The following is a 21,386-nucleotide window of genomic DNA, read 5'->3' as shown; positions in this document are numbered from 1 at the left end:
GCTGTTGGCCTCATCCAGCCGGTGCTCTTTCATACCCTCCAACATTTTGGGAGGGCAAATTGGTTCACCTCTACACATCATCCTGCTGCCCCACTGCCTGCCCACTCACCTTCTCCCTGCCTCCCCTTTCGCTTGCCAGCTGCTGCCCCCCCTTGTGCCATTGTCTGCCTCTTCCTCCTCTGCCCCCTCCATGGCTTCCACCGCCTCGTCCACCTCTGCTGGTACTTCCAGAAGCTGGCTTCCATAAGTTCTGCGATGGAAGGAGGAGGAAGAGTGGTGACGCGTGGGGGCAAGGTAGGTTTTGCTTCCATTTTTTTGGTCCCATGCACTGGTGTGAGTAAACTGACTTGGGCCACAGTGTGGGACAAAGAAACAGCCACCTTCTGCTCCACAGCCAGAGCACAGGAGCCAAAATGGGACATCCAAGATGGGGATCAGAAGCCAGGGCAGCTTCTGTCAATCTGGGACATCCCACTTAAAACGGGACGGTTGCGCTGCATACTCTTTTCACATCCTTCTGTTATGTTCCTATGGAAGCAGCTGGCTTGTGTCATCTGCTGGACCACCCCTTGTTCCTTGCATCCACCTCTGGGTTGCCACAACACCTCCTGACTCAGTCTCACTCAATGCTGGCCTCAACTGTCCCCCGGTTACCCCCAGAGCCACCTCAGCTAGGCAAGGGGTCAGGGCACCATGAATCATTTGGATAAGGAAGGAGTGGTTTATGTCTCTTGAAAGAGATGCTACTTCCTTCCTAGGCACAAACACACACTCTTTCTCTTGCTCAAAAATAGAACGTCTGCGTTGCTGTGCTGTATGACGCAGCATTATGGGGGCAGTGTTCCCTTTTTGTTCCTGGAGTACATAAGAGCCAACGCCTAGGGGCTGAGGTCCCTTTGGTCCCCCCATTAAATATTTGAAGCAACTGGAGAGCTGCCTTTTATCAGGCTTCTGATGAATTTGCCCCAAAGCAGATGTTTTTCCTCTTGCAGATTCATCACAAAGAAGAACTAGAGGTTCTGTGCTGACCCCAGGTCTCCAATTCTATGATTCTATCTGGAGAGTTGCTCTCATTGAAATAATTTAGGATAGCCTGTTGGATTGCTTCCAGGGAGGACTAGAATGAGCCTTCTTCCCTTCCCATCCTCTTGAATCGATGCTTTAGAGAATGAAGCCCAAATCCCCCTTCAGTGAACATTTCCTCCTTCAGAGGGACAGCTGAGCTTTGAGAACTGTGGCCACTTTCCCCCTCTGAGGAAGCAATCCAACAGGCTATCCTAAATTATTTCAATGAGAGCAACTCTCCAGATAGAATCATAGAATTGGAGACTTGGAAGGAACCCCAAGGGTCATCTAGTCAACTCCCCCCATAGTGCAGGAATCTCTGCTAAAACATCCATGACAGATGGCCATCCAACTTCTGCTTAAGAACCAACAAAGGAGAGTCCACAACCTCCTGAGGGAGACTGTTCCTCTGTTGAACAGCTCTTACTGTCAGAAAGTTCTTCCTGATGCTTAGTTGGAATGTCCTTTCTTGTAACTTGAAGTCCTACCCTCCAGAGCAGGAGAAAACAAGCTTGTTCCCTCTTCCATGTAACAGCGCTTGAGATATTGGAAGATGGCTACTGTATCTCCTCTCAGTCTCCTCTTTTCCAAGCTAAACATACCCACTTCCCTGAACCGTTCCTCATAAGGTTTGGTTTCCACGTTTCCCATGAGATTCTGTGGAATGCTATGAAAGCCACGGTTTGTGGCGTGTGCATCACAGAACAAGTGAAACGTAAAAGAAAAGTTGCCCTCCAGATACAACAACTATACTTGGACATTGAGACCTTAGAGAAGGAGCACAGGAAGACAGGATCTTAGTAGATATATGCTGAACTCTTCTCCACCAAGAGAGTTGGAGGCTTTGGAATCACACTGTTGACAAGTCCATTATATTTCTTAAACAGAGGTTTTATGAATTCAGGAACAGAAATCCAAAATAACTAGCTAATGCTCTAAGTAAAACAAAGAACCTGCTTTCGTATCAATTCTCTTAGATGAAAGTGGTCAATTGACACACGACCCAAGAACCATCAACAATCTCTTTGCCAAATACTACTTCAATTTATGTAAGCCTCCTAAATATGATTCATACTGCTAATGAATTGAGATCTTCCTTTGCAAATATTTCATTGGATGGATATAAAGCATTGCCTATAATGAAAAATATTTGTCTCAGCTATTGCTTAAATTTGATTTGGGGTCTCTTTTTGTAATAGCCATATCACAATCATATGCCAAAAATGCAGCAACTATTCATACTGTTTAAAAAGTCAGGTGTCACCCCCCCTCTCTCTACCAAGTGGTAGCAAGATTCCAGGGAGTTCCAGGCATTCACCCAGGGTCTGTGTTCCTTTGGAGAATTGAGACACGGCGGAGACTGCCGTAGCTTTAAGAAATATGGTTTATTCACCTATTTGCACCTTCAGTCTGCATGGAGGGAGTCAATGTCTTACAGCATGGTCCTTTCAAGACCACTGCTTGTCCCCCACAGCAGTGCAGCCCTGGAGTCAAAGTCATCTCTCCTAACCAGCCTTCAGCCAGCCTGCCCAATATGGATCCCAGTCTTTTTCCTCCCCGTCTTCCTTCCAGCACACCTTGCTCTAAAGACTCTCTTTTCCTGACACCTCAAACACACACCCCATCAGCATGGCAACCTCTGCCTGCCCAGGCCCAAGATTCCTCTTAGATGGGTCATCAACCCCCTTTTGTCATGTTAATACCTCTATTCCATGCAAGGCTCTGGCTTGGAAAGAAAGCTTAGCCTGTACTTTTCCACTGGACTCCAATCTTCACTTCAGTGCTCAAAATAATCAAAATCCTACTATTTATTAATTTCCAAGGCTTAGTCTCCCCCCCAAAATCTATTACAATACTAAAGTGCTGAAATTTGATCCCATAGAGATATGTGGCACAAAACAAGGGGGTTTGTTTTCTTGCCTGCTCTTTGCCCCTTTCCTGATGCCCCTTACAGATTCATTTAGAGAGAATTGTGGCCACCTTTGGTTGAAACTGTTGTGCAAGTAGTACCCCCATGACAGTGAGTAGAGAAGGAACGGTCCATGCAAATTTGTCACCTGCTTCCTCTTTGAGTGTGGTTGCAGAGAGAGGACAAGGAAGACTTACTATCACGAGCCTCATCCTGGACCTCCTTGGTGTCTTCCCCTGACAGAGAGAAATGAATGACGGCTCAATATAGGTTGCTCTCCCTTTTAACTGTCCACCACCCCATTGCTAAGGATATGGGAAATTTTGCCCTGTGAAACTTTTCATTGCTAGCCTGTGACTTGAGTGAGAATTTCTTAGGAGTGACTTTTTTGCTGAGCAACACAAAGGAGTTGTCACATGAGGTCTCATTGTGGCACCTTCTCATAGGTGAGATTGGCACTTTTGGGGGAGCCAGCATTTCAGCTCTACATTTGGAAATGCCCTTGATTTTGCCTGCTATTACCTCCTACTGAGGAGACGCAAGGCCTGTCTGAGTGGAGAGACTCAGTCTGGTTCCTGCACCACTTCAGTCCTGAGGACCACTTGCTCTGGGGCTACAGAGCTGGGGGGAAGGCCCCTCTGGCTCCCTCCCTCAGATGGGCAAATGACTGAATGGTTCTCCATGTAGGTATGAAACAAGTAATTATATTGTTATTACATTGCTGTCTTAAAATCAATCAAAAGTGGGTATAAATCTACTGAATCACAAACAGTAGAAGAGAAGGGTAGACTCACATGAGCTGGCAGCGGCCAGGGCAAAGGCGGGCACAAGTAGGAGGAAGGTGAGAGCAGTTGCAGAGAACTTCATGGCAGGCAGACTTGGAGAGAGGACTCAAGGACACTTTGACTCGCAGTACCTTGAGGTCCCCCTGGTCTCCTTTTATAGGAAAATTGTCAAGGATAATTTCAGAACAGTTTCCACTCTACCCAAAAGCAAGGGAGATAGTGAGGGGTTGACGCCCAAGATAGGATGTGGACGTATCTTGAGGCCCATCATTCATGGCATATTTTGACTGACAAGGGTGTTTTCTTGGGCCAGGCCCATTTCTGGGTAAAGAGCTCAGATGCTTCCAAAGCATCAGGGAAGGGCTGAGGCCCTGTGAGGGCAAACACAGGAGAACTGGAAGAAGGTCCAGAGAAGGTTCAGGCCATTTTAGGGTTATGGGTGGGTAGCAACTAAATTTGAATCCATTGATTTAAGTCATACCCTCCAGGGAAGTAGAAAGCAAGCTTGCTCCATCACTCAGGTGACAGCCCTTCAGATATTTGAAGAAGACTCTCATGTCACCTCTCAACCTTCTTCTACAGGCTGAACATCCCCAGCTTTCCCAACCATCCCCCATAATGCTTGGTTTCCATGCCCTTAGTCATCTTGGTCACCCTTCTCTACATACCTCCCACCTTGTCAATATCCTTCTTAAACTGTGGTGCTCAGAACTCAACACAGGTGGGGATCAGGTGTGGTCTGACCAAGGCAGAATAGAGCGATAGGAAATTATACTTCTGTTGATGCAGCTTAGATTCATATTAGCCTTTTTTGAAGTTATTCAGTCCCAGACAGTTTTAGTTTCCTCCCAAAGTTACCATATTCTTCCGTGTATGCCCCCATGTATAAGATGCCCCCTATTTTGGGGGAGTCCAAATTAAGAAAACACCCCTTAGCACTACCCGTGTATAAGACGAGCCCCAATTTTAAACCTATTTTTTGTTAAAAAAACCTAGTTTTATACACGGAAAAATACAGTATTTCCTTCTTGTTGTCAAACCTATTTGAACAAGGATCCCCCCCCCAAGATTTTGCTATTATTTTTATTAGTTTTCAATTACAGTCCAATAATAGCCTCCTTATAACAATACCAATTTATAATATAATTATTAATACCAATCGTTCAAATACCAAATTATAAAATTTGGTTAAAGTGGCTCCCCCACTTGCTAGATTTGATGGTTTTCTTTATTTCTGCATTCCAAAATCTTATTGATTTCAATTACATTCCAGTCATAATAATATTCCTTCATACAACAACTGCAATATTAATAACTTCTATTCGTGTTGACACATTCAATGATTTATAAAACTATAACTTATTTTTCCTGTGTGTGGCAATTATTCTGTCTGTGCTGTTTCTTCCTGTCCTTGTAAGATGTTATGTCTTTCTTTCCCCCGGTTGTTGCTGTTATCCCTCATGCCTTGGGCGAAACTGATATCCCATTGCTGTTCCAGAAATTTCTCCATCGCTCCATCCGCAACCTTAACAACAGCTGCAAAAGTCACTCTGTCCCAGTAAATATTACCTGTTGTCACCATTTTTCCTCAGCCTGGGAAGAGAGCGGTCTGTTGAACTGCAGATGACTCAATAAAGAACCTTATCAGTTCCTTGGCAGTTCACAGATTCCTTTCATCCTTCCTTCCAACTAAAGATATATGAGCAATTATACTTCCAATTAAATTAAAATCCAAGCCCTCTTAGCGTTATTCAGTTCACTTCGTAAATAATAGAAGAAATTGGGGTGCATGTCACAATATAAAATTATACTGGGGAAAATTCCTTGCCCAAAATGTATATATTTGGCAAAATTGTGTACACATGTGGATACACCAGGGGAAATATACAGTGGACCCTCCGGATACGAACTTGATTCATATTGGGGGTCCATACTTACCCCAAAAAGTCCATATCCAGAGGCGCCGCTTCTGCACATGCGTGTGGCACTATAGAGTGCTTCTGCGCATGCATGCACGGTGAAACCAGGAGGTATACAATTCTGGGTTTGCTCCGTTCGTAACTCGAAATTACGTTACTCAAAGGTAACGTAACCCGAGGTACCACTGTATGTGGAGATTCATGTGGGTTTTTGCACAGGCTTTAAAAAGAAAAATTGATGCAGAAATGTGGAAAATGGAACTTCCAAGTTGGAAAGAATGAGAAACTCAGAGGAACCCAATGAGCCACTTTTTTTTGCCTCCTCCCCTCTCCCCGATTAAGCTGCAGAATGAAGCTGAACCCTTGAGAGTGGGATGGGGGACGACGATGAAGCAGAATGAACCAGTCTGAGGCCCAGAAGGATTTCATTTTTGCCCTGATATTTATTCACATGAAAGGTCTTTGTGGTGCTTTACAGAAAGAACCTCTGGGCTATCTCACTTCCCTTGTGGAAAACAATAATACAAAAACACACAACTGCTTAAAATATGCTGACATAAATTAAATAAAATACATTATGTTAAAGTGCAACTGTCACAAGAGTGGGTGTGGGTGGCTGTGCATGTTCCGCACGCGGCAAGGCTTTCGGGCACTTGGTTTTCTCATTTCTTGCTGGGTGTTGTCGATGTTTGGGAGAGACTTTGGATACGTTCCTGGGTCCATGCGGCACTGGGGTCTGCACACTGCCGCCTATTCGCTTTCGTGGTAAATCTGCAAAGGGAGAAATGCCTGTTTAGTGCCCAGCCAGCCAGAGCATCAGAAGCTGACACATACTGAGTCAGACCAATTGGTTCATCTAGCTCTGCACTGTCTACACTGACTGGCAGCAGTGGCTCTCTGAAGTTTTGGGAAGGACTGACGCAGGTGGTGCTGTGGGTTAAACCACTGAGCCTAGGACTTGCCGATCAGAAGGTCAGCGGTTCGAATACCCGCGACGGGGAGAGCTCCCGTTGCTCAGTCCCTGCTCCTGCCAACCTAGCAGTTCGAAAGCACGTCAAAGTGCAAGTAGGTAAAAAGGTACCACTCCAGCGAGAAGGTAAACGGCATTTCCGTGCGCTGCTCTGGTTCGCCAGAAGCGGCTTAGTCATGCTGGCCACATGACCCAGAAGCTGTACGCTGTCTTCCTCGGCCAATAAAGCGAAATGAGCGCCGCAACCCCAGAGTCGGTCACAACTGGACTTAATGGTCAGGGGTCCCTTTACCTTTATATCCCAGCCCCACCTGGGACTGTACCTGGGACCATCTGCAGGCAAACAGGCGCTCTGTCCCAGAGCTACATGGAGAAATGCATCCCGGCTTTGGCCTGGGGGTGGGGATGAGGAGGGCACCCCTGGCATTCGCCCTCCAGATCCTCTCCCTTCCCTGGGAAGCTGTTGACTTGTTCTCCCACCTGCATCTCATCAGAGTTGGGGTCGGGGGCTGAGCCTGAGGCTTCCCTAAGGCCATCAGGTCACTTCCAGGACGGAGAGGTGATTCCCTTTCAGGAGGGTCAAGGTCGCCTGACAGTCACCTAGGAGGTTTATTGGTGGTGTTGCATTTGCACTGATCAGGCTCCAAGGAAAGGAAGCTAGCTATAACCCCATGGAATATAAACTCAGACTAAGAACATGACACGAGGAATAGGAACTGGGGGAGAGGGCTATCAAAGGCTACTAGCCAGGATGGCTAGTAGGAGAAGGAGGCAGCAATGCTTCTGTTGGAAACGCAGGAGGAGAGGGCTCTTGTGCTTGGGTCCTGCTTGCAGGTTTCCCACAATACAGAACAACAAACCCCTGTGTTGCCAACTTAACACAACAAACAATACAAGCAACACGAAGACCAGTATACTAGATAGCACTGCAATTCTTATTGCATGATATACATGATTTAATACAGCAAAACCAAAATGTGTACACTTGTAAATTCTCTAATTATATTTGAAATCAAATGAACACACGTCTGTCAATCTTTGAAAGCCCATAGAAGTATAATAAGTCTATGGTTGAAACAAAGTAATAGATGCTATCCTGTGGGCTAAGCGGCAAAACTTTTTTTAGGCGTTCATGGTGCCGAAGTAGTAAGTGAATGACAACGTAGGACAGTGATCCCAGATAATCTGACTGTTTCGCTGGAATCTTCTTCAGCACAATGCATAGATTAGAAAAATGCACATGGAGCAGTGGTCATAAGGATATGTAACATGAACGCCATGTGTTCATTTGATTTCAAATATAATTAGAGAATTTACAAGTGTACACGTTTTGTTTTTGCTGTACTAAATCATGTATATCATGCAATAAGAATTGCAGTGCTATCTGGTATGCTGGTCTTCGTGTTGCTTGTATTGTCTGTTGTGCAGGTTTCCCACAAGCATCTGTTTGGCCACTGTGAGAACAGGATGCTGGGCTAGACGGGCCACTGGCCTGATCCAGCAGGCTCCTTTCATGTTCTTCTTATGTCCTTCTGTTCTATCCTTTTGCCCCTCTCTTCCTGATCTGGTAGTGCCCACTGTTTGCACTGTGGCAAAGGGGGGGGAGCCTCTCTTCAGTGGCATAATGTGGGGGGCAGGGGGCTGTGGGGTGCAAAATTCTGAGGGGGTGCAACTAGGAGCCCCCATGCAGGCACAGGGAACCCCGCCCTGGTGAAGGCGGCAGAGCAGCCCAGGCCCACGGTGAGTGGGCACAGATGGAGGGAGGTGGGCAAGGGGCAAGTCCAGCACAGTCTTGCCTGGCGCTCCTCTCCATGGGCATTGGGGGGATTTACCCAGCAAGGGCTGTGTTGGCTGGCTGGTTTCCCCCCTGCATGGACAGGCAGGTGGTGCAGCACGGCCCCACTTGGCTCTCATGGGGAGGAGGCGGTCCGGCAGCATCAGTGGCTTGCCTGCCCCGGGCACTGGCAACCCACGCTATGCTGCAGTCACCCTTTGGCAAAAAAATAGGACTGTCCCCACCTTCCATGCAAAGAGAAGTCCTGAAGCCCCCTGATCTGGTATGGAATTGCAAAGGGGCTTTGGCCTCTGCAGCTATTGCTAATAGTTTGTAGCTTGGCTGATCACCCACAATTGTTTTCAAAGTTTTTCATACTTACACAACAGCTGGCAGAGAGCACTTGCTACTTGCATAGTCATAGGACTCCAGGAGTCTGCGTGGTATGGGTTTCATAACGTATTTCTTACAGCAGTAGCCTGAGTCTGTGGGAGAGAAGAGCGGAAGGGAGTGAACAAATGACTTCTGCTTCCTGCGGTCTTGATTTGACTCCACAGGGGATTGGACCTGAGACCTTCTGCATTCAAGGCAGTTGCTCTGTCATTGAGCTTCTTCCCCCAAAGTAAGATTCTAGTCCCAAGGATTCTGAATCAAGGACTGTTATTAAATATAGGAAGCTACCTTATACCGAGTCAGACCATTGGTCCATCAAAGCCAATATTGTCTACACAGACTGGCAGCAGCAGCTCTTCAGGATTTCATGCAGGGGATGTTACCAGCCTAACCTAGAGATGCGGCTGGGGATTGAACACGAGACCTGCATTCAAAGCAGATGCTCTGGCATTGAGTTACTGTCCTTTCCCTAAAACTATCCACAGTCATGAGTGCTGAAATCTTAGAGGGCTAATTTAATAGGCACATAAGAAGCTACCTTTCAGCAAGTCAACCCCTCTAGCTCACTATGGTCTGCAATGACTGGCAGTGGCTCAGTGTGGTGTCAGATGTGGGGCATTCCCAGCCCTACCTGGAGATGCTGGGGAGTGAACCTGGGACCTTCTGCATGCAGGACAGATGCTCCTCCACTTAGCTACAGTGCTTCTCCTTTTTTAAAAATAACCTTCCTCCCAGCTCTAAATAGCGGGTTCCCTGGGTCAGCATTAATAACATGAAGAAGCAGCTTCAATAGGCAAGTGGCAGAGTCCTGATGGGACCCCTTCAGCTCCTCCTCCCACCCTCACCTGCTTAAAAACAAACTCCAGTCCAGAGCCAGTGGAGGAAGGAGGTCATAATTTTGACTTCACTTCAGGCACATAGACACTCCGAAATGAGTGCTGGATTGCAGAGACGCAACCTGGAGCTTCCATGGTGTGATGTGCAGGAAAATATCCCTGCATTGTTGAGGGTTGGACTAGAGGACCCTTGAGGTCCCTTCCAATACTACAATTCTATGACTCTGTCTTTGCAAAGACCCAATTACAATATTGGGACCAATTGCCTAGAAAGCTGGTAGACTCCCTCCCTCCCTCTCTCTCTCTCCTGAGCTCTTGATGCAAAAGCTTGACAGCCACCACTGTTGGGGTTTCCCTAGCTCTTGGTTCATCCCTTGCAAGGGAAAGACTAGGCACCCCACAAAGACCCCTCCATGGCTCTATGACATTTACGGACTATTTTCTACAGGTGCAGGCAGGGAAGAGGGGATACTATCTCAGTTCTCCAGAACCCCTGCTTTGCATGCAGAAGGTTCTAGCAGGTCCAATCCCTGAACTCTCCATGATTCTATGATCTGGGAGTTGTTCCTGCTCACACAGGCCATTGTCTTCAGTGAGGTTATGGGAAGTTCTTCTTCCACTGGAGAGAGGAAAATACTCTCTCTCTGGCCAACAGAGGTGCCTTGGGGAGGGTTGCAGTGGGGCCCTGCTCTCCTCCCAAGCAAACCCTTTAGGAGGGGACCATCCCTCCTTCACTGTGCTCCCCCTAAAGAATATAAGAGGAGCATTGCTATCCTATCTAATGCTCTTGTAAAGTCCTCCGTTTTGGTGGCCATCATTGGCTCCAGTGGGAAGAAGTTCCATAAGAACATCTGAAGTGCCTTGCTGCTTCAGGCTAGTGGCCCATCTAGTCCAGCATCCTCTTCTCACAATGGCCAACCAGATGCCCCAATAGGAAGCCCACAAGTGGGACCCGAGCACACTCCCTTCCCATGGGTTCCATCAACTTCAGAAGTGTTGCTGTCTCCAACCACAGAGGCAGAGCATAGCCACCATGGCTGGTGGCCACCAATAGCCCTCTCCTGCTTGGCCCAGCTCCTGGGGCAGCAGAAGCAGCCAGGAGTGCAGGACGGCCTTGGAATAAGATGGTGGTGCGGATTGTGGTCCCCAAGGCTTGAGATGCCTTTGGCAGTGATGCTGTGAAGAAGGAAAGTGGGACTTACCTAAATGAGACTGAGCCTGGGAGAAGAGGAGGGTAGTGATGGTCAGCAGGAAAGCAAAGGCAGCAATGAAGCTCTTCATTTTTGCTCGTGGAATGGAAGAGGAGGCTTGTTGCTCAAAGCTGAGGGTGCAGAAGCAGTCAAGGTCCAAGCTCTCGGTTGCTCCAGAATGAGCTCCATGAGTTTCCCCTTCTTCTCTTTATACAGGCAGATGGGGGTTCCTTGGAAGGCGAATCACTCAGGAGTGACGAAATTCCAGCCCCAATTTTGCTTACTCTGGAGAAGCGTCCAAATTAGCCAGCGGGGGAGGGAAGAGGAAGTGAAAAAGAGATTCTGCAATCCCCTGCTGGTCCTGCAGGTGGCTGGATCTGGTCAGGAAGAGAAGGCAAGGAAGTGTTTTGGTCCCAACAGGAAAGTTTTCAGCACCAGATCTCAGAGGGATGAGAACGAGCACAGCAATCTATGGAACATTTCCAAGCGGGAGGCAGCAGTAGGGGCTTTTTTTCTTCTTGCAGATGCACAAGAAATAACAGCACACTGAGAAGATTTTCTGCCAGGGGTTATAGGGACAGAAATTCCAAAGAAGATAGTTAAGTTATTTATGTATATAACTTCAGCTGCAAGGATTCTCCCCACCCCCACCCCGAAACTGAAGGATGAAGAGTTTTCCACTAAAGAAGAATGAATAAAGAAAGTGATGGACTGAATCAGCAAAGTTACCAGCTAAAATAAGAGAACTTAATGATGCTTGTTTCATTGAAGAATGGAAGCCTTTTTCGGATTATTTAAATAAATATTATAGTATAAGGAACCCGTGAGCAGGATTTGAACTATAAGCAACAGAAAGAATTAGAAATTATTGTATCTTCCTAACCTAACCTTGACCTTGGACGATAGGTCAAGAATTAGTAAAGGGAAATGTAAATTATTTATGTATGCGACAACCGCGTCAAGAATTTTAATAGCTCAAAATTGGAAGTCTGGAGAAATGCCAACCAAAGAACAATGACAAGAAAAACTGATGGATTATGCAGAGTTAGCAAAGTTAACAAACTACATGAAAAATACAGCAGTGACTTTGGACAAATGAATAGGAACCTTTTACAATCTGCAGAAACAACAAAAAGAAATGGACTCACTGACAGGATTTGAATAAACCTTCACCACTTTATTGAATTTAAATATGGAGGATAACAATGTAATAAGATTTAATACAGTGGTACCTCGGGTTAAGTACTTAATTCGTTCCGGAGGTCCGTTCTTAACCTGAAACTGTTCTTAACCTGAAGCACCACTTTAGCTAATGGGGCCTCCTGCTGCTGCTGCACCACTGGAGCACAATTTCTGTTCTCATCCTGAAGCAAAGTTCTTAACCTGAGGAACTATTTCTGGGTTAGCGGAGTCTGTAACCTGAAGCGTATGTAACCTGAAGCCTATGTAACCTGAGGTACCACTGTAGTGTACATACCGTATTTTTTGCACCATAACACTCACTTTTTTCCTCCTAGAAAGTAAGGGGGAATGTCTGTGCGTGTTATGGAGGGAATGCCTACGGATGGCGGGGGGATCTGCTGCAGTCGTGAGCAGAGGATCCATGGTTCCCCTTCCTTCCCTCCTCCGTGGCTCGCTTTGAAACAGCAAAGCAGGAGAAGAGCCGCTGAGTGGGGAGGAGAGAGGGACAGAGAGCCTGCTTCTTTAAAGGAGCAAAGCGGGAGAGGAGAGGAGCCGCTTACATGAGTGTAAGCGGCTCCTGTCCGGTTGGTTCCTTTAAAGCAAGCAGGCTCTCTGTCCCTCTCTCCTCCCCACTCAGCTCGCTACATAGCAGCAAAGTTTTTCAGCTCGCTAAGCTGGGGATGAGCGGGGAGGAGGAAGAAAAGCAGAGCCTGCTTGCTTTAAAGGAGCAAAGTGGGAGAGGAGAGGAGCCTTCTCCCCTTATACCCCTCTTCTTCATTATTAGCAGCATCCTTCTCCACCCACCCCACACGTGCTTCTTCTCCCCTTATTCCCCTCTTCTTCATTATTAGCAGCATCCTTCTCCACCCACCCCACACGTGCTCCTTGTCCCTAGAGTGCTTTTCCTTCCCTCCCCACTTAAAACATGGTTACAAAGCATGGATCCTCAGGATTTTTGCATTGGGCTACTCCAAACTCACTGTCAGATCACATGTCTGTGGCCACAGCATGAACCACAAAAATCATACATCCACTGTTTCGTTTAGAATATTTTTTTTCTTGTTTTCCTCCTCTAAAAACTACGTGCGTGTTATGGTCGGGTGCGTGTTATAGAGCGAAAAATACGGTACATGCAGAATACAACAAATAATGTAACAACCCAGAAGGGGAAGATGAGGGAAGTCAGGGGGAGGGGGACTTGGGGAATCATATTTTTCTTTTTTCTTGAGATAATGTTATAGTGATGAATATAAAATTGTAAAACTGAATATATATATATATATATATATATATATATATATATATATATATATAGTATCGTGATTATAATATAAGAGAGAGAAAGCAGGGTGCAGCATGGAAAGTTGATAAAACAAAAGAAAAAAATATTATGTATTGGAACCATATGTGAAATTTGTGGACATTTAATAAATTTCATTTTTTATAAAAAAAAAGAAATAGCAGTGCATTGTTAAACTATGGAACTCACTTCTGTAGGAGGCAGTGATGGTTGTCAACTTGGACGGCTTTAAAAGAGGACTGACAAATTCATGGAGGAGAGGGCTATTGGGCACTACTAGCCATGATGGCTATGCTCCCCCTCCATAGTTGGAGGCAGCGATGTTTCTGAACACCAATTGCTGGAAACCACAGGAGGGGAGAGGGCTCTTGCACTCAGTACCTGCTTGCAGGTTTCCCACAAACATCTGGTTAGCCACTACAAGAACAGAATGCTGGACCAGATGGGTTTTTGGCTAATCCAGCAGGGATCTTCTTAGGTTCTTAAATCCAGCGAGGGCTGCTCAGGAGAAGCAAGCGGGGGCGGGGTCTTACTCCATTTCTGCAAGCAGAATTGGATTAGGAAGAGGAACTGCCCACCTTAAGCCACCGGCCACCCGATTCTGCCCCCAATACCCAGCCAGCAGCCAACATGGGCGGACATATTTCACTCTAGAGCCTGCAAACTCTTCGATGCTCCAGGGTGGCGCCCGCCCTGCGGAACGCCCTCCCATCAGATGTCAAGGAAATAAACAATTACCTGACTTTTAGAAGACATCTGAAGGCAGCCCTGTTTAGGGAAGTTTTTAATGTTTGATTTCTATTTTTAATATTCTGTTGGAAGCTTCCCAGAATGGCTGGGGAAACCCAGCCAGATGGGCGGGGTATAAATAAATGATGATGATGATGATGATGATGATGGTGATGATGCTAGCTCATTTGTTTTTTCATTTCATAGAATTGGAAGGGACCCTAAGGTCATCTAGCCCCGGCCCAGGCAATGCAAGAATTACAGCTAAGGAATCCCTGACAAACGACCATTCAGCCTCTGCTTAAAAACCTCCAAGGAAACCTCCACTGCCTGCTACAACCTCTGGAAATGTTGGTGGTTGAGATTCAATGTTGTGCCAAGGGTACCATTCTATCAGTGCAGATATTTCTGCTTGCCAGACAACACTACCTCCCCTCTTTTTGCCCCCATGTGCTGTTCCAGGGGTTCTTCTGACTCTCCTAAGCAGATTTGGGAAGGGCACAAGGGAAGAGGATTGCGGAAGGTGGGGGTAAGTCCTATCGCTCTGGCAGGACTCACCATGTTGGTTTATGCTAATGCAGGCCCTCCAGATACTTGGGACTGCAATTCCCATCATCCCTGACCACTGGTCCTGTTAGCTAGGGATGATGGGAATTGTACTCCCAAACATCTGGAGAGCAGGAGTTTGCCTATGCCTGTGCTAATGCAACAACTTAGTTGAATCTAGCCTACTATTTTTTTAATAAATACAGTGGTACCTCAGGTTACGTACGCCTCAAGTTACATACGCTTCAGGTTACAGACTCTGCTAACCCAGAAATATTACCTCGAGTTAAGAACTTTGCTTCAGGATGAGAACAGAGATTGTGCTCCAGCAGCACGGCGGCAGCGGGAGGCCCCATTAGCTAAAGTGGTGTTTCAGGTTAAGAACAGTTCCAGGTTAAGAACGGACCTCCAGAACGAATTAAGTACTTAACCCGAGGTACCACTGTAATCTTCATTATTATTATTTTAACAATAGGAACAACAAACACCACATTTCCTAAACAGGAGCTGTAAAACACCAAAATAGGACATTCCATAGTACAGTAGTAATATACACAACAGTAGTTTTATTGTTCAGCGAATATAACACACTGTTGCACGCCTCCTCTGTTTCTGAGCGCAGTGAGACTCCAGGGGTTCGTGTTCCCCTCGGTGTGAGCCATGGTGGAGGCTGTGCTGTCTTTAGGATACAGTGGTACCTTGGAAGTCAAATGGAATCTGTTCCGGAAGTCCATTCGACTTCCAAAACATTCGGAAACCAAGGCGTGGCTTCCAATTGGCTGCAGGAAGCTCCCGCAGCCAGTCGGAAGCCACAGAAACTGCGTCAGACGTTCGGGTTCCAAAGAATGTTCACAAACTGGAATACTCACTTCTGGGTTTGCAGCATTTGGGAGCCAAGACGTTTGAATCGCAAGGTGCTTGGGATCCAAGGTATGACTGTATATGGTTTATTTGCACATATATACATATTGAGTTGACAGTGGAGGGGTTCACAGCATCAACACCCAGGAGAGCCTTGATTCAAACTATAGGGTTGCTGTACATTCGGAATTTCCCAGACATAACCAGAATACTGCAGCCGCAAGCAGTGTCCAGGTGGAAATCGGAACAACTGGGGAAATCTAGACGTATGACAGCCCATGCCGGCAGTGTCATTCTTGCCAATTTCCCTCAGGAATAACTCAAAGACGTCCAATTTCTTTTTTTTTTTTTAAAAAAGATATTTATTGAAGTTTTCAAATTTTTATATAAACAAAAAACAAACAAAAAGATTAAAAACACATATAGTTCACTTATACTTAACTTTCAATAACATATTTCTCTGACCTCCTCATACCTCCCCTTCTTGTAGTCCAGTTCAAATTATTTGTTCAGCAAATCCTTATCTCAGAGCATTACAACTTATAAAAATACCTTATTTTCTATCCAACATCTTAGGTTATTATAACCTTAAATTTTTACTTATAAAGAACCATTTTTTCATATTCCTTTTACAGCTAGAAACCACTTAATTTCAATCCAGCATCATTCATCATTCCTTAATTTTACAATATTTCTGTAAATAGTCCTTAATTTTTTTCCAATCTTCTTCTGCCGACTCTTCTCCCTGGTCGCGGATTCTGCCAGTCATTTCTGCCAATCCCATACAGTCAATCAGCTTCATCTGCCATTCTTCCAGAGTGGGTAAATCTTGTGTCTTCCAATACTTTGCAATAAGTATTCTTGCTGCTGTTGTGGCATACATAAAAAACATTCTATCCTTCTTTGACACCAATTGGCCGACCATGCCCAAGAGAAAGGCCTCTGGTTTCTTCAAGAAGGTATATTTAAATACCTTTTTCAATTCATTATATATCATTTCCCAGAAAGCCTTAATCCTGGGACACGTCCACCAAAGGTGAAAGAACGTACCTTCATTTTCCTTACATTTCCAACATTTATTATCGGGCAAATGATAGATTTTTGCAAGCTTGACTGGGGTCATGTACCACCTGAAGACGTCCAATTTCTTTGGGATGTTGCTAAACTAAGAAAAGCTTGACAACTTTGCCCCTCCCCCCCCCCAGAAAAGCTCAAACAACTTTTCTGTTCGGATTTTCACTTTTTGAAACATGGCAACCCTCTTAAACAGAAAGCAGTCATTGCCCCAACTCTCTCTCCAGCTTGCTGCTTGTTCTTGCTCACATCACTGCCAAAACTCTCCGCTCTCGCTTTGCCTTTCTAACTATTTGCGGGTTGAGGGAGGGGCCCCACTCATTTGTCATCTTGCACAGATTCCCTTTCCTTTGTTCCCTTGCCGATCAGAAGGTCGGCGGTTCGAATCCCCGCGACGGGGTGAGCTCCCGTTGCTCGGTCCCTGCTCCTGCCAACCTAGCAGTCCAAAAGCATGTCAAAGTGCAAGTAGATAAATAGGTACCGCTCCAGCGGGAAGGTAAACAGCGTTTCCGTGTGCTGCTCTGGTTCGCCAGAAGCGGCTTAGTCATGCTGGCAACATGACCCGGAAGCTGTACGCCGGCTCCCTTGGACAGTAAAGCAAGATGAGCGCCGCAACCCCAGAGTCGGTCACGACTGGATCTTAATGGTCAGGGGTCCCTTTACCTTTACCTTTAATTTAGAGAAAAGGCGAGCAAGAGGCAACATGGTTTAAGCTTAAATTGTTTTGCCTGGCATGAAAAAGTGGATAGAGAAAAGTGTTACTGTATCCCCTTTCCCATAACACTAGAACTCGTGGACATCCTATGAAGCTGCATGTTGGGTGCAAATTTCTCCCCATATACACATCTTTATGTCTGCCTCATTTGGCCTAATATACCTGTTTCTGCAAAGCAATTTCCCCCAATATAATGCATTTTTGCATGCTGTTTTCAATAATTCAATGCATTTTTAATGTAAACATATCCTTAATATACACATTTTTGGGCACATGATTGGCTGGTGAACTGCATTGCGAAATTCAGAGAAGTGCAACTTTCAAATGACAGTTGGCAAATTGTTTTGCACAGGAGGTAGGTTCACCTTTAAATGCAAAATGCATCAAATCTCTCCCCCACCCCAAGGTTTCTTGTCACTGTGGGGACTTCTAGAGCCTCTCTGCCTTGGGCTCAGCAGGGTCCCTTTGCATAGCACCCACATGAGTTAACAGGAAGGCCACCCAAAGGTTTCTTCTGAACTGCACGAGCTGAGTCACCCTGCTGGTGCCAGGACTGCGCTTGCAGGGTCCTCTGACAGTATTGAAAGTAGAAGCTTTGCTAATCTTAGCAGATTTTGTCTCAATCAGTTTTCTGGGGAACTTGATTGAGTTCCACAGATGTCTCGGGCCTGCAGCCAAGCTGTGCACAGTGACGCACAAGGCGCTGATGCTGCCCTTTGCACCAGCACACAACCCTCACAGTGTAAACACACAACCCTGCAGAGGCAGCAGGAGAAGGGAGGATGCATCATAAATCTTGACCTGGGAAAGCAGCAAATTGCCTGTCAATGGAATCCTAGACCATCTTACACACACAGACACACAGACACAAACACACACCCGCCGGCACTGTTCCTGGACCATCTGCAACTCATTCTGAGGGTCTTCCAGAGAAGCCATGTATGAACCCAGCCAAGGACGCAGAGAAATTTAAGAGCAGAGTTGGAACAAGGGGTTGGGGGAATCAGCCCTGGGCCGGATGTCCTTGCAAAAACACACATTTACATTTCATGCCTGTTTTGGAGAGGGAAATAATTCTCAGCACTCTCAGCTATGGGCTCTGGTGGCGGGGTGTGTGTTTGTGTGTGTGTGTGTGTGTGTGTGTACTACAACAGCAAAAATACAAGCATAACAAAATGAAGAATCAAAAGTGTAAACCATAAAAGCGTCTCAGCCTGGAAGGACAAAAAGACAAAGATCCAGTAAAGCTCCAAAGGGATAGTAAAGGGGATCATGCGAAGATCCCCTATATACATAATAAAGATTTATAAAAGGATTCCAGACCCTCCAAGTGTCCCTGTTTTCCAGGGACAGTCCTAGATAAGCCAGACATATACTGATGGCACTGTGCCTCTATAAGAAATAAAAGCATGTCATATATATAGATATGTAATGGGAATTGGGGTTGCTCGTGCGTAAGTTGCTGCTACTCTTGGCAAGGTTGCCTGGTTAAACCTTTCCCTGGCTGCACAGCCCTGACTCCGCGGCTGTCTCAGTCACTGGCAGAATCCGTCAGTGGGCATTTCCTGAACTTCTTCCAGCATAAAAGTTCTTTGACGCCAAGTCTCCGCCTAGCCTCCCTGCGCGGAAGTCTTCTGCGCAGGGTGGGTGTGGCCAGCGGAGGACCCGTGCTCTCCCCGCTGGTCTCTGGCGAAGAGTCCTGGAGCCATCTCTCCGAAGCCCTCCTCTGCTCCCCTTTCTCCCTGGTGTCACGCTGATTTCCTTCCCCAGTAGATGAGTTCCCTCTCTCCCTGCTGGGCCCTTCTCCGGCATCGCTCGGGAGCCTTGCCTCCACTCCTGGCTCCGATGGCAGTTCCCTGACAATATATATATATATGACATTCAAGCTCTGCCTCTTAGATACTTTTAGTTCATGAGGCATCATTTCAAGAAGAACAATCTACCCAACCCTGGAATGCCAGTAATCCAAATGATTAAGATTATTATTATTTATTAAATTGATAATACCGATCTTCATCTGAAGTTCACAGAGCACTTTGCAACATAAAAATACAAAATAAAAACAAGACCACAACACAGCAGCAAATACCCTCAACGCATTCTGAAGGTCATAGATTCTTTTAATCAGTCAAAGGCCTGGCTGAAAAGGAACGTTTTTTCCTGGCACCTAATGATATGTAACGAAGGCACAAGACAGGGCCAGCCCACCCATGAGGCAAGGGGAGGTGACTGGTCTCAGGTGGCAGGATCCCCTGGGTCAGCAGATCCCAATGTCAATCTTTCTCCCCTTCTTGTTCCTGATGCTTTCCTGGTGGGGAGGGGAGCACTATTTTGGGGTCCACCTCAGGTGCCAAAATGTCCTGGGCCGACACTATCACAAGAACATTCCCCTCTACTGTGGTTTCCAGCAACTGGTTTTCGGAAGCATTGCTGTCTCCAACTGTGGAGATAAAGGTAAAGGGACCCCTGACCATTAGGTCCAGTCGTGGACGACTCTGGGGTTGTGGCACTCATCTCACTTTACTGGCCATGGGAGCTGGCGTACAGCTTCCGGGTCATGTGGCCAGCATGACTAAGCCGCTTCTGGCAAACCAGAGTGGCGCACGGAAACGCCGTTTACCTTCCCGTCGGAGTGGTACCTATTTATCTACTTGCACTTTGACGTGCTTTCAAACTGCTAGGTTGGCAGGAGCAGGGACCGAGCAAAGGAAGCTCACCTCATTGCGGGGATTCGAACTGCCGACCTTCTGATCAACAAGCCCTAGGCTCTGTGGTTTAGACCACATCCCAACTGTGAAGGTAGAGCAGAACCATTATGGCTGGTAGCCATCAATAGTCCTCTCCTCTTCCATAAATTTGTCCATCCAAGTTGGTGGCCATCACGTGTGGAGGGGTTCCACCATTTAACTATGCACTCTGTGAATAAGAACTTTCTTTTATCTGTCCTGAATCTTCTACATTCAACTTGGGTGTCCCCTCTTTCCACTTTCCCCATGCTATGCATCATTTCATAAATTTCCATCATGTCTCCTCTTACCACCTTTTCTCTCAACTGAAAAGTCCCAAACACTAACGTCTTTCCCACAATAGGCATCTGATCAGCCACTGTGAGGACAGGATGCTGAACTAGGTGGGCAAATGGCCCAATCCAGGAAGTTCTCCTTATGTCCTTATGGAAACCAGAAGAGGGAAGAGTACTCTTGGGCTCAGCTCCTGTTTGAGGGTTTCCAGTTGGGGCACCAGGCAAAACATTTCCTCAGTAACCAGCAGACCTTTGGCCTTTAACTATCAGTGGCCTTCTAGAAGTGGGCAGGACGTCTTGAATATCTTTCTTTCTCTTCTTAGTTTTAATGTATCTATGCAGGACTTTTGGTCTGTTTGGTTGGTTGTAGGTGACTTTGGGTTGCCGTGCGGAAGAAGATAAATTGATGAACAAATTCAATGAATGAATGAATGAATGAATGAATGAATGAATGAATGATCTTGGTTGGCCACTGTGAGAAGAGGATGCTAGACTAGAAGGGCCATTGGCTGGATCCAGCCCTGCTCTTCTTTTGGTGCTGTACTAGATGGGCCATTCATTGGCCTGTTCTGGCAGGACTCATCCTATGTTCTTATGTTCTATGGTTCATTCCAGAAGGAAGAAATGTTTTCCTCCCTTTTCCTTAAAAGAGGAAAAGCTTTGACTCTACTGTCCATCAGCCTGTCTTAACACATCCTGATTTTGAGAGTGAGAGAGGTGCAGACACCAGGGTGGGGTGTGTACCAGTCATGTTCTGGTTGTTCCTGGGTGCTCAGCAGAGGGTGTACAGTGGTACCTCAGGTTAAGTATTTAATTCGTTCTGGAGGTCCATTCTTAACCGGAAGCTGTTATTAACCTGAAGCAGTTTAGCTTATGGGGCCTCCTGCTGCCGCCGCCCCACCGGAGCACGATTTCTGTTCTCATCCTGAAGCAAAGTTCTCAACCTGAAGCACTATTTCTGGGTTAGCAGAGTCTGTAATCTGAAGCGTATGTATCCTGAAACGTATGTAACCTGAAGCGTATGTAACCCGAGGTACCACTGTATGTTCCCCATATTCCTCTTTCTTCAATCAAGAAATAGATTATGGGAACTGGGGGCTCCCTCACTCTCTCCAG

The 21,386-nt window shown here is 46.3% G+C and overlaps 2 protein-coding genes across 2 annotated transcripts in view; one reads left to right on the top strand and one right to left on the bottom strand.

Annotated features, from left to right (window-relative positions):
- The window catches only part of HIP1 (huntingtin interacting protein 1), a 315,500-nt gene that overhangs the window by 101,689 nt on the left and 192,425 nt on the right, over positions 1-21,386 (top strand). The gene's annotated exons all lie outside the window — the stretch shown is intronic.
- LOC128402779 (C-C motif chemokine 5-like) lies at positions 6,102-11,294 on the bottom strand. The gene is made up of 3 exons (XM_053367161.1): positions 10,854-11,294; positions 8,805-8,907; positions 6,102-6,449 (listed from the first exon to the last, which is right to left on the bottom strand). The coding sequence occupies exons 1-3, from the start codon at positions 10,930-10,932 to the stop codon at positions 6,341-6,343; spliced, it is 291 nt and encodes a 96-aa protein (XP_053223136.1). The 5' UTR covers positions 10,933-11,294; the 3' UTR covers positions 6,102-6,340.

Source organism: Podarcis raffonei, chromosome 15, assembly GCF_027172205.1.
Source record: "Podarcis raffonei isolate rPodRaf1 chromosome 15, rPodRaf1.pri, whole genome shotgun sequence".
NCBI classification, from domain to species: Eukaryota; Metazoa; Chordata; class Lepidosauria; order Squamata; family Lacertidae; genus Podarcis; species Podarcis raffonei.
The sequence above is the reverse complement of the archived record's forward strand: the minus strand, read 5'-3'. Positions and strand labels throughout refer to the sequence as shown.